Source organism: Taudactylus pleione, unplaced genomic scaffold (assembly GCF_031769625.1).
Source record: "Taudactylus pleione unplaced genomic scaffold, aTauple2 ptg000959l, whole genome shotgun sequence".
NCBI classification, from domain to species: Eukaryota; Metazoa; Chordata; class Amphibia; order Anura; family Myobatrachidae; genus Taudactylus; species Taudactylus pleione.
Genome location: NW_028285360.1, coordinates 4,966,927 through 4,979,280, shown reverse-complemented (window position 1 = coordinate 4,979,280; position 12,354 = coordinate 4,966,927). Strand labels below are relative to the sequence as shown.

The following is a 12,354-nucleotide window of genomic DNA, read 5'->3' as shown; positions in this document are numbered from 1 at the left end:
TTTGCTGGGCTGTGTTGTAATTCTGCTTCCTTTTCCAGCATTAGGAACTAAGGAGTATATTTAGTAAAGGTCGATTATAATAGATTTTTATCAATTAAAATCGATGTTGTGCTTCTGGGGCTAAATCACAGATTTAATAATAGACCATTTTTCAAAAAAATTTTTTTAGGTATTTGTAAATGTGTGATTTAGCCCCAGAAACACAAAATGACGTTGATCAATTTTCATCGATTTTAAATTGTTCAAAATCAATTAATATCGACCTTTAGTAAATATACCCTAAAAATGGGAGTGAGATGGAGCAGCTGTGCTCTATCTCTCTAAATAACTCCTTCCACTTTGTTATAGTCCCTGATTAACTAATCTTTGCCAGAACTGTGAACTTAATTAACTAGATCACTTTGAAGATTAGATATTACCAAATGCGGTCCTCAAGGCCCCCCAACAGATCAGGTTTTAGAGAACCTCTGGATTAGTTCATTTTTAACTGATCATTGGTGAACCACTCATCACTAATGTATAGGGCACAGGGTCTCAAACTCTGCCCTCAGGACCCCATTATTTCACCTGTGATTCTGTGAGGAGACCTGGAAAACATGCACTGTCTGGGGCCCAAACAGTGCATGTTTTCCAGGTCTCCTCACAGAGGAGACCTGGAAAACATGCACTCCCGAGTCGGCGCCACTCACACTGGAGTCGGGTTTGCATAGACCCGGCTTTTCCGGAGTGAAAGTGGTCGCTTGGAGATGACGTCATCTCCAAGCGCCACTGAAGCCACCAATCGGCCGGCTAGCAGCGCACTCCGGGTCACGATGATCTGGAGTGCGCTGCTAGCCGGCCGATTGGTCCGGCTTCAGCGGCCTTTGGAGATGACGTCATCTCACAGCAGGGTTTCACGGGCTACGCCTGCGTTAAACCTTGCTAGGTACATGGGTTGGATTGCCGGGTCACTCGACCCAGCGATCCAACCCTCTCCCCTTTTACCCCAGGGAGCTGCCCGGGTTAACCCTTCAAAAACCCGGGTTTTAGCTCCGGTGTAAAAGGGGTAGTAGAGGAGTACAGGTGATTCACATCCAGGTCCCCATCTGCTTTGTTATTTCTACTTTAGGGTCCATTGGGTATCCACAGGATACCTTGGGGTATAGGCGATGCGGCAGCAGCACGGGCACCACAGAGTTAAAACTTTAGCCTCCCAGGATGCACTGGGGTCCCTCCTCTACACCCCGCCCCCCAGCCAAGACCATCAGTTTTTTCGGTGCCCGGCCAGGAGTCGGAGCACATGTAGCAGAGTGGGGCTGTTACAGCCCCTGAAGATTTCCAAAAGCAGCTGTGGCTGCACATCTAGAGCAATACAGCAGCATGGACAGTCTGTACAGACGTCCATGCTGTCGCTCCTTCACCCTGCCGGTACCGATCCGGGGATGCTGGTGGGGGTCTGGGGTCACGGCTAGCGGTGACCCCGGACCACCCTGACTGTGGCCGGATCTAAGGGGACCAGGTAAGTGGCGGGTCCCGCGGAGGGTACCCGCCGGAAGACACAGTCCACAGTCCCCAGGCAGGGGGCTCCCTGGGGACTGGCTTACGAGTATTAACCTGCGCTTCCACAAGCCCCAGGGACAGCGGGCCGCGACTGAGCGGAAAACGTCCGGCGTCCCTGGGGTTAAATGCATGCCAGGGGAGCGCGCCTTCCCTGTTTACAGCCGGCGCCTCCCCCGCTGCACAGTGCCTCTCCACAGCGGCCTGGCGGTGCAAGCGCTGCTGGACGCTGCTGCCGGTGGCTGTGTGGTCCGGGTCCCCCTGCATACCTCTCCTTCAAGCAACGTTAAAGTCAGTGTATGCTGCGCTGTTTCCTACCAGGCTCTGTGTCTGTGTAGTTGATTTCAGCGCTGGTAGTGCAGGAAGTTATTTCTGCATTGTATGTGACTTAATGCTAGCGCTGTCTGCCTGTACTTTCACTTCTGACTGTCATCCATATTTTCTATCCCTGTTTTTCCTCTGCTAAAGCCCTTCGGTGCGGTGCTGCAGGGTCGTCATTGCCTCACTATAAATATAAAAGTATTTATTTGTGAGGAAAGTCACATACACTCCGTTACACTCATCATGTCTGAGAGTGAACGTGATTTTCCCCTACTGCTAAAGTGTACCACTTGTAATGTACTAATAGCGGAGGGTAATGTAACACTGGGAGTTTATGCAGGGCGTGTTTTCTAATATCACACCCAGTTACTGTGTCTGCTCCTGTACAGGAACACCCTGGCCTTGTTTGGCTTCGGTCGGCTGGCCACACCCATATAGGGGTTCCCCAGGAAGCTGAGTGGTCCCCAGTGTCTCCTGCTCTCGCCCACCTAGGTCTCACATGAGCCTGCGTGTGTGGGTTCACGGCCATTTCGGTACAGCACCTATCGGTCGTGTTACAGGGGGAGTCATCTTTTCAGTCTGCTAAGCGGTCTGTAGTGTCTCAGAATGTTCTGCATGATGATGATGTCATGACATTTGATGACGGTGAAATTTTTTGAGCTTTCAGACCAGAAGTCTAAGTCAAAAAACATATATACCAAGCCTTATACGGGCAGTCCGTGCGGTCTTGGTTATTGAAGATGGTGACCCCCCCGTGGCCAAAACTAAAACCCCTTGGCGATTAATTATTTTTCCCAAGTGGGAGACTCCTCCGCAGGTGATTTCTCATGTCACACGCCTAGTGTGGAGTACTACATTACCAGGCCCTCCATGCCTCCTTCAAGCATGCCACGGATCATTAGGTTGAAATATGCCTAAAATCCAGTTATTCCCTTGCTGGAGGGGCGTCCAGACTGGCTATGGTCGTGTGCTAGGTGACCACAGCCATGGAGCGCTGGGCTGATAATTTGTAATTGTCTCTGGACTCTGACTCATCGCCTGAACTGGCAAACTTGGTAGGCAATCCCAGAGACTCAGCCACGTATTTTAATGAGGCGGTCTTTTCCAGAATCTCCTCGCCAGCCGTGGAAGTTCGCTGCACCCTAGGGTTGCACTCTTGGAAAGCGGATGCAGATTCCGCAGAGGGTTTGGAATGCTTGCCCTTTAATGCACAGGTCCTTTTTGGTTCTGATTTGGACAACATTGTGGCGACTCTGGCAGCAGCTAAGTCTGCGTGTCTGCCATCGGCTCCGATCCCATCAGGGTCTGGTGCTTCGTCCTTTCGGGCCTCTGGGGCCCAGGGTAAGTCCAAAGTGCAGTCCTTTCCTCGGCAGTCAACAACCAGAAAATCTGCCAAGCCAAACAAGCAGGCTTAGAGCACAAGACGTCCTACTCCCAGGTCGGACGATAAGCCTTCAGCCTAAGGCCTCCCCTTGGGGGACCCCAAAGTGGGAGGCCGGCTTCTTCAGTTTGCCCAGTGCTGGTATCTGACTACCATGGACACTTGGGTCAGAGAAGTGGTCTCTCTGGGGTACGCTCTCTCGTTTCGGTGAAGGCCTCCCAGACGGTTTTTCACTACGGGTCTTCCATCCGTCAAGGCCATGGAACTCCAGAAAAGCTGCACTCTGTGCTCCGGGCTGGAGTTATAGTGCCTGTTCCGTTATCCCAACAGGGAACGGGATATTACTCGATTCTCTTTCTGGTACACAAACCCAATGGGTTTTACCGGCCAAAACCTCAGTTGTCTAAACAAGTCTTTGAGGTTCTTCAGTTCAGGATACTGACCCTCAATTCCATTATATTGGCAATGGGACCTAGGGATTTCATGGTGTCTCTGGACAATTATGAAGCCTACCTTCATATACCTATTATCTTGGCGCAACAGCAATTCCTCAGGTTTTCGATGCTAAGCCACCATTTCCTGTTTCAGGCACTGCCCTTTACTTTGGCCACTGCGCCTCGAGTATTTACCAAGATCATGGCGGTTATGGCAGCCCACCTTCAAATGCAGGGGGTCCGCCTGTTGTCCTATCTGGACTACCTCCTGTTGTTAGCAGGGTCTCCAGAAATCCTTCAGCGCCATCTGCACCTAACAATATCTGTGCTGCACAATTATGGCTAGCTGATAATCTGAGAGAAGTCCTCCCTGGGTCCCTCACTGAAGAAGCTCCATTTTGGAGCCCTGTTAGTCTTTCAACATCTGGTGATCTGTGTGACAAAGGACAATATCTCTGCATTACAGAAGTTGCCTTCACAGCCAACAAGCGTCTGTGCACTCAGCAATGCGGTTACTGGGCTCCATGGTGTCGATGTTCGACATGGTGGAATATGCCCAGTTCCACTCCAGACCTCTGCAGCAGCTAATCCTCAACAGATAGAATGGGTTGCCCAATCGGATACAAACACAGACAATTGTGTTTTCCCCAGAGGTCCGTTTGTCTCTAGGCTGGTGGCTACTAACTGCTCACCCAAACTGGGTGCCCCCCTTGTCAATTGCGGGCTGGGTCCTTCTAATGACAGGCGCCAGTCTCCAGGGCTGGGAAACAGTGACGGGTCCACACTTCATTCAGGGACGGTGGACGCCAACAGAATCTGCATTTCCAATAAATCTCTTGGAACTTTGGCCAGTATTCAAAATTCTCCAGCAGGTACAACATGACCTCCACGGACGGTCCGCGCAGGTACAGTCAGACAACGCCATCACGGTGGCTTACACAGACCGCCCAGGAGAAAACCGAAGTCGGGCAGTTCTGACTTAAGTGTCCCGCATTCTAGCTTGGGCAGAGGCCAACCTTCCTGCCATAATTCGGCAATGTTCATGCCAGGAGGCCTCAACTGGGATGCTGACTTTCTCAGCCGTCAAGACGTGCATCCAGGGGAATGGTCTCTTCTCCAGGAAGTATTTCACCAACTGGTGAACAAATGGGGCTTTTTTCAGAAATAGACCTCATGTCCTCCCGACACAACAACAAGCTGCCTGTGTACAGTTCAATCACAAAAGACGGAGGGGCTCTTCTGGTGGACGCACTGTTGGTCAGGTGGACCTTCAGGTTTGCGTATCTGTTCCCTCCGCTTTTCCCTTCTTCCTCTAATTATTCGCAAATTCAAGCAAGAAGGCGACACGCTTCTGCTCATAGCTCCAGCGTGGGCCAGGCGGCACTGGTTCTCAGATCTTCGGGGTCTCTCAGTCGACACCCCGATATTGTTGCCTCTGCATCTGGACCTGTTGTCTCAGGGTCCTTTCCAGCACCCGGACCTAGGTCGTCTGGCTTTGACCACATGGCTGTTAAGTCAGCCCTCTTAAGGTCCAGGGGGTTTTCCAGCTCTGTTAACATCATGCTCATAGCTCGGAAACCTTCTTCTACAGGGATTTACCACCGGGTGAGGCATACTTTTTATTTGAATGGTGTCATCCTAGAGGTTCTGATCCTCAGGTCCTTAGGATATCCAGGGTTTTGGCTTTCTTACAAATGGGCTTAGATCACGGTCTTCGCCTTGCTTCACTGAAGGTGCAACTTTCTGCCCTGTCAGTCTAGTTTTCAGCGTAGGATCGCTACACTTCCTAATGTCCACACCTTTATGCAGGGTGTACTTCGTATTCAGCCTCCCTTCGTCCCGCCAGTGGCTCCTTGGGACTTGGCTGTGGTCCTGAGGGCTCTCCAAGGACCGCCATTGAAACCTCTGGGCTCAGTGGCTTTCAAATGGCTTACAGCTGAGTCTGTTTTTCTTCTGTCCATTACTTCGGCCAGAAGGGTGTCAGATTTGGGGGTTCTCTCAAGTCCTCCGTTTCTGATTTTTCATAAAGACAGGGCAGGGCTTCGCACTCGCCCTGGTTTTCTACCTAAGTTGGTATCTAGTTTCACAATTAATTAGGAAATCCTAGTACCGGCCTTTAATTTCCCAGTCCTCTCTGCTGGTGAGGCCTCTTTGGTTGTGGTACGTGCTCTAAGGATTTATGTTGATCATACCAGTTCCTTTAGGAAATCGGACTCCCTTTTTTGTGCTCTCTAGTTCCATAAGAAAGGTTGACCTGCCACTAAACTTTTGGCAGGATTGATTCAACCTCTCTTAATCCTCACTTTACTCGGTCTGTGGGTCCTTCATGGGCAGTTCGCCGTGGTGCCTCAGCTGTTCAGCTCTGCCTTCGCCTCTCAGGATGCTTCCTTTGGGCGGCAGATTCTCCTTCCAGCACAGGAGCGTCCCCTCCCTTAAAAGCATACTGCTTTGGGACATCCCCAAGGTATCCTGTGGATACCCTATGGACCCTAAAGTAGAAAATAAGAGATATGGTAAGAACTTACCCTTGTTATCTCTATTTCTACGAAGTCCATAGGGTTCCACAGGACTCCCGCCCTGTCGCACCTGTACTGCAGATGGGCTTTAATCTGGTCACCGTTTTTTTCCGTCTCCTATTAGTGAGAATGTGATTCTTCTGTGTTCCAGACTTTCTTCTCTCTCTCTTTGTTCTCCTCCTCCGGCCTATGGCTTGTTACAAAACTGATGGCCTTGGCTGGGGGGCGGGGTATAGAGGAGGGACCCCAGTGCATCCTGGGAGGCTAAAGTTTTAACTATGTGGTGCCCGTGCTGCTGCCGCATCGCCTATACCCCAAGGTATCCTGTGGAACCCTATGGACTTCGTAGAAATAGAGATAACAAGGGTAAGTTCTTACCATATCTCTTATTTTCTCTTTCAATAAATTACACATTACATGTCTTTAGCTAATTAAGCTGTAAACTTGTTCACTAGGTAAAGTGAAAAAGGATTTTAACCCTTGTTGATGACACTTGCAGGCTTTATCATATGGAAGTGGTAGCGCTGACAAGATTAATGCTGAACACTTCCTGAATACAGGTCACATTGGAATAAGTCAGCTGGAGGAGGAGAAGGAGGATAAAATCCCCAAAACAGCTGGTTGTGGCGCAGCCTTCTCTCAGGATGAATCGCCTCCTATTACTGCTTCTTGCAGTTTGCCACGTCATCAGCTCCTCAGAAAGAGGTAAACAGATATGTGTAAGGAAAACATACAAAAGAAGACCGGGAGGAACGAAGGGGAGAGGAGAGGGATACTGTGTAACTTCCTGAGTAACCCAAGACCTTTTATTTTACTTTTTGCCTAGGTTATTTCTGGCATCTCACAGATTTGCATTTGGACCCAAACTACACAGTGACTTCTGATCCTGGGAAAGTATGTCCTTCTGCAGGTGACCAGCCAGTTACAAATGCAGGGAAATGGGGGAATTATTTGTGTGACTCTCCAGGCGCCCTTATTAACTCGTCCATATATGCAATGAAAGCAATCCTGCCAGATCCAGATTTCATTCTATGGACTGGGTGAGTACAAAGTGCATCAATGTGAGATATGAGAGGCCCCTAATCAGTGTCCTTCCTGTCATTCAGCTCACATTCCAAGCTGTCTTGTACCACTGAGGTGTAGAATAAGTATACACTACTGTAAGTACATACATCCACCTGTTACTGTGTTACTTAAAAAGGTGAATTGTAGTACAAGTGTGCTTATAAATAAATGGTCATACAGCACTACGTGGATCCTATTCAGATGATTCTTTTTTTTATGGTGAGCAATAACATCAGCAAGCACCGGAACCCCTGAATGCTCCATTTAATACAGAGGTACTGTATATGCTCACATCTACTTTTCTCTGCAATTTTTGGCAAGTTACAAAATGTTGGATTAATTTAATACAGAATTGCAGAAAACCACAATTCACATCCTGAATGCCATCCTGATATTGTTTACTAATGTTCTGAATACAAAATGTCAGATTTATTAAGCTGTGGTTTCAGAAACTTCCACCAAACCTGACTATACACCGTGCATTATAGTGATCGATACACAATACAGGGAGCATTCTAGTGACTAATTTACAACACAAAGAGTATTCCAGTGACCAGTATAATATATGAAGAGCATTCTAGTGACCAATACAGCATCTTAATGACTAATACAATGGCAATCCTAATAAATGATATACAATACAGGCAGAATTCTAATTACTGATATTCACTACAGGGAGCATTTCAGTAACCAATATACAGTCTGTAGAGCATTCTAGTGACCCTATGTACAATACAAGAAGCCTTCTTATATACAATGTAATACAAAGGCAATTCTAGTAGCTGATATCCAATGCAAAGAACGTTATATACAATACAGGGAGCATTCAATAACCAATATCCAATACACGGAGCATTCTAGTGACCAATATATGGTTTCCAATCAGAGACATATTGGGGTAAATGTAATAGGGTCCGAGTTTGGAAAATGTGTGCATATTGAGCTATACTCGCACATTTTCAGAACTTAACCTATGTAATAGGGTGTGAGAACATGCAAACTCGCATGTTTCTAACACCCCCACAACTCGCAATAGCAAAACACGCATCCAGATGTTTTGCCATTGTGAGGATGCAAATCTGGCAATGTAATGAAGCGTGAGTGTTTAACTTGCAAGCTATTACTGCCTGAAAACTTGAGAGAAAACAGATCTGCTGCAGACTAGCGAGTCTAGCCTGAACAGGTCCGAGTTACACACAAACCGTGTGGTCCATGCATGTTTCTGTGTGTTAAAAAAAAGTAAAAAGTAAAAAAAAATTATGCCCCCCCCCCCCATGTTGAGCCTGTCCTGATCCTTAAAAAAGAGGGAAAAAAATGTGGAAGGTCCCTCTTTATTTTACGAACTAGCACCAGTCCTGGTTGTGGAAATACAGGGGACAAAATGAGTACGGGTCCCATATATTCTCCATAACCAGCACCAGACTTTTTCTAGCAGGGGTGTAATGCTACAGCCAGGGGAAACCTTTCACCGGGACCCCTGGCTGAAGCATTATATCTGAATGCTAATCAGCCCAGGCCGGGGATCCCTGGGGAGGTGGGGACACCCTAATAAAGGAGTTTCCCCCCCCTCTACAGGGAACCCCAAGCCTGGGCTGATAACCTGGGGCTAACCCCAGCACCCCTGGGCGGTGGGTGCCGGGTTGATTGTGTACAAAATAGAATTAAAAATATTGTCTTTTACTGGAGAACTAGAGGTCCCAGCAAATACCATTACGCGGGGCATTAAGGGCCCACTGGTACCTCTAGTTCAGCTGCAAAAGACTCACACACATTGACAGTAAAATTTTATTTAAACATATATGCACACTCACGTATACTCACCTATAATCCCTGTAGCCATTCACATCCACTTGTCCAGTAGCATCCACAACACCTGTAAAAAAATAAAAAAATTCCATACTTTCCTATTACTAGTGTAGTTCACGTTCTCTTCGTTGAGGCATCCAAGGGGTTAAAAACACAAAAAACGGTCGCGCGAAACCAAGTTGGACAGGAGGAAAGGTATGTGTACACATACCCTTCTTCCTCACAAATGACCGGGACCTGGGTGACTCCTGTAATGACAGGAGCCGCCAGCCAATCAGCAGGCGCCTCCATAGGAGCTGCCCGCTGGTTAGCTCTGAGTGGTCAACCTGTCTGTCACACTTTCCCCTATAGACTTCAATGGTGGGAAAGCGCCATTGAAGTCTATGGTGGTCACTGCTACATTGTAGCCTATGATGGGAATCGCAAGGTTAATAGAGGTGAACCTTGCGGTACCCGTCATAGGCTACAATGTAGCGGTTCTCACCATAGACTTCAATGGCGCTTTCCCATCATTGAAGTCTATGGGGGAAAGTGTGACGGACAGACTGTCCGCTCAGAGCCAATAAGCGGGTACCTCCTACGGAGGCGCCCGCTGATTGGCTGGCGGCTACTGTAATGACAGGAGTCACGCGGGTCCCAGTCATTCGCGCTGAGGAAGGGTATGTGTAAACACATGCCCTTCCTCCTGTTCGACCTGGTTTCGCGTGTCCGGTCTTTATTTTTAACACCTTGGGTGCCTACTTGGAACGAAGAGGACGTGATCTACACAAGGAATCGGTGAGTATGGATTTTTTTTTTACAGGTGTCGTGGATGTTACGGGAGAAGTGGACGGTAATGGCTACAGGGATTCTAGGTGAGTATACATGAGTGTGCATGTATGTTTAAACAAAATGTTACTTTCACAGTGTGTGAGTCTTGTCTTTATTTTATTTTAATATTTCTTTTGCAGGTGAACTAGAGGTACCTTCAGGCTCTTAATGCCCCGCATGCTGGTACTTGTGGTTCTCCAAGTACCAGCATGCGGACCTCTAGTACTCCAGCAAAAAACAATATTATTTATTATATTTTATACACACACTTTTACACAATCAACCTGGCGCCCACCACCAAGGGGTGCCGGGTATAGCCCCAAGCTATCAGCCCAGGCCTGGGGTGCCCTGGAGAGTGGGAACCCCTCTATTAGGGGGTCCCTACCTTACCAGGGATTCCCAGCCTGGGCTGACTAGTGGTCAGGTATAATGCTTTGGCCGGGGGACCCGGTGAAAGGGTACCCTGGCTGTGGCATTACTCCCCCGATAGAAAGAGTCCGGTGCTGGTTGCAGCAATATGGGGTACACATACTCCTTTTGTCCCCCAAATTTCTACAACCAGGACCGGCTCACTGAGCCTGGTGCTGGTTGATGAAAATACGGGGACCCCTACATACTTTTACTCACATTTTCTCAACCAGGACCGGCTCAACAGAGCCTAATGCTGATTCATAAAAATAAAAGGGAACCCTACTGATTTCCCACCCCTGTATTTTAAGAACCAGGACAGACGCAACAGTTCCCTGGGCTGGTTCTTCTTTCAGAGGGGAACCCCACGTCATTTTATTTTTTACTGTTAACTTCTGTGTTAAAAAAAACATAAAAAAGTATTCACGGATCTCACAGATCTGTGAAGGCTTCTGGATAACCCTGACCTTTTAATGCTAGTCACTTTAAAAGGTCCGAGTTTTCATGTGAGAAAACTTACATAATGTAATAGCCTCGAACTTACCAGTTCGCAGGCTATTACATTTGGCGAGTTGTGGGACAAATTCGTACTCAGAGCCGAGAGCACTCCCACTGACATCACTTGTGATGTCAGTGGGGCCGGCCCCAGACGGTAGGCGTTCCCATGGGAGCGCCTCCGTCTGGGCAACCACGCCCCCGGCACGCCCACCAAAGGGGGCCTGCTGTCACTCACCATCGACAGCACACCCCCTTAGTAGTGAGACCCGGAGCGACGGCTTGGTCGTCGCTATCCGGGTCTCGCGCATGCGCACGACGGAGCCGGCTCCCTCGTGAGCATGCGCACTGGGCCAACATCGACCCGCTTGCGAGCGCTCAGTGCTCGCGAGCGGGTCTGAATTAGGCCCACCATTTGCTGGGAACACCAGAGACAACAATGGTCAGTTGGAGTATGCTTGTATAACACATTTTACAGGAATCATGTGTTTTTCCTCTGGCACTGGAACAGGGATTCCAATTAGTAAATGGATATGAGGTTTTACCCACAATGGGCCTGATTCATTACGGATCGCAACTGCGTACGCAGATCGGTCGATGGTGCGTACTGCGCATGTGATGCATCGCAGTGCGCGTGTGTGAGTTAGCACTGCGATCGCTCTGCGTTTCCCCTATGCAGATACAAAGCCATCACAGACAGAGAGACGGGACGTCAGCATTTGGGGGTGGTGACGCGGGAGTGGTTGGAGAAATGCTGGCATGTCTGTCCATTTAAATGCCGTTGTAAGGCTGTGCATAAATTAGTCACTGCGACGGCATACGTAGTTTGAGTACTTACTGCATGTGATGCGGTTGTAATTGTGTGTGTGTGGGGTCGATGTTACCGATGTATATGCAGAACTGCAAGGTATTACGGATGTGAGATAGCGGTAGTGGGCAGCAGTGGGCGTCTTTCCGCTGGTTGTGCGATGGCATTCTGACAGCAGTCATTAGCATATTTTCGCAGCGGGTCTGGGTGCGTAATCGCAGCTGCGATCGCAATAGCAATCCTTAATGAATCAAGCCCAAAGTGTGAACCCTGGTAAGATTAAGGGGCATATTTCTTAACATAAAATTTTTATTACAATAATGTGAAAATGGGTGTTTTGTTTTCACACCCTTTTCACTAGGTAGTGGGCAGGAATGAAAAGGAAAAATCCGGAGCTTCCTGCGACTTCGGTGAGAGTAGGCATGTACAGTCAGGTGCATAAATATTGGGACATTGACAGAATTTTCATATTTTGGCCTCTATTCACCACCACAATGGCTTTGAAATGAAACAAACAAGATGTGATTTAACTGCAGACTTTCAGATTTAATTTGAGGGTAATTACAACATCCAAATCAGGTGAACGGTGTAGGAATTACAACGGTTTCTATATGTGCCTCCCACTTTTTAAGGGGCCAAAAGTAATGGGACAAACTAAACAATCCTAAATCTAACTTTCACTTTTTAATACTTTGTTGCAAATCCTTTGCAGGCAATTACAGCCTAAAGTATGGAACGCATAGACATCACCAGACGCTGGGTTTTATCCCTGGT

General features: G+C 48.1%; 1 protein-coding gene across 2 annotated transcripts in view; it reads left to right on the top strand.

Moving 5' to 3' along the window:
- The window catches only part of SMPDL3B (sphingomyelin phosphodiesterase acid like 3B), a 130,983-nt gene that overhangs the window by 59,576 nt on the left and 59,053 nt on the right, over positions 1–12,354 (top strand). The window contains exons 2-3 of one of the 2 annotated variants that reach the window (XM_088459955.1): positions 6,688–6,893; positions 7,015–7,228. In XM_088459955.1, coding sequence (XP_088316081.1) covers positions 6,833–6,893; positions 7,015–7,228 — 275 coding nt within the window. In that variant the 5' untranslated portion in view covers positions 6,688–6,832. The remainder of the gene's footprint in view (positions 1–6,687; positions 6,894–7,014; positions 7,229–12,354) is intronic. The other variant, XM_088459956.1, reaches the window with a different exon arrangement.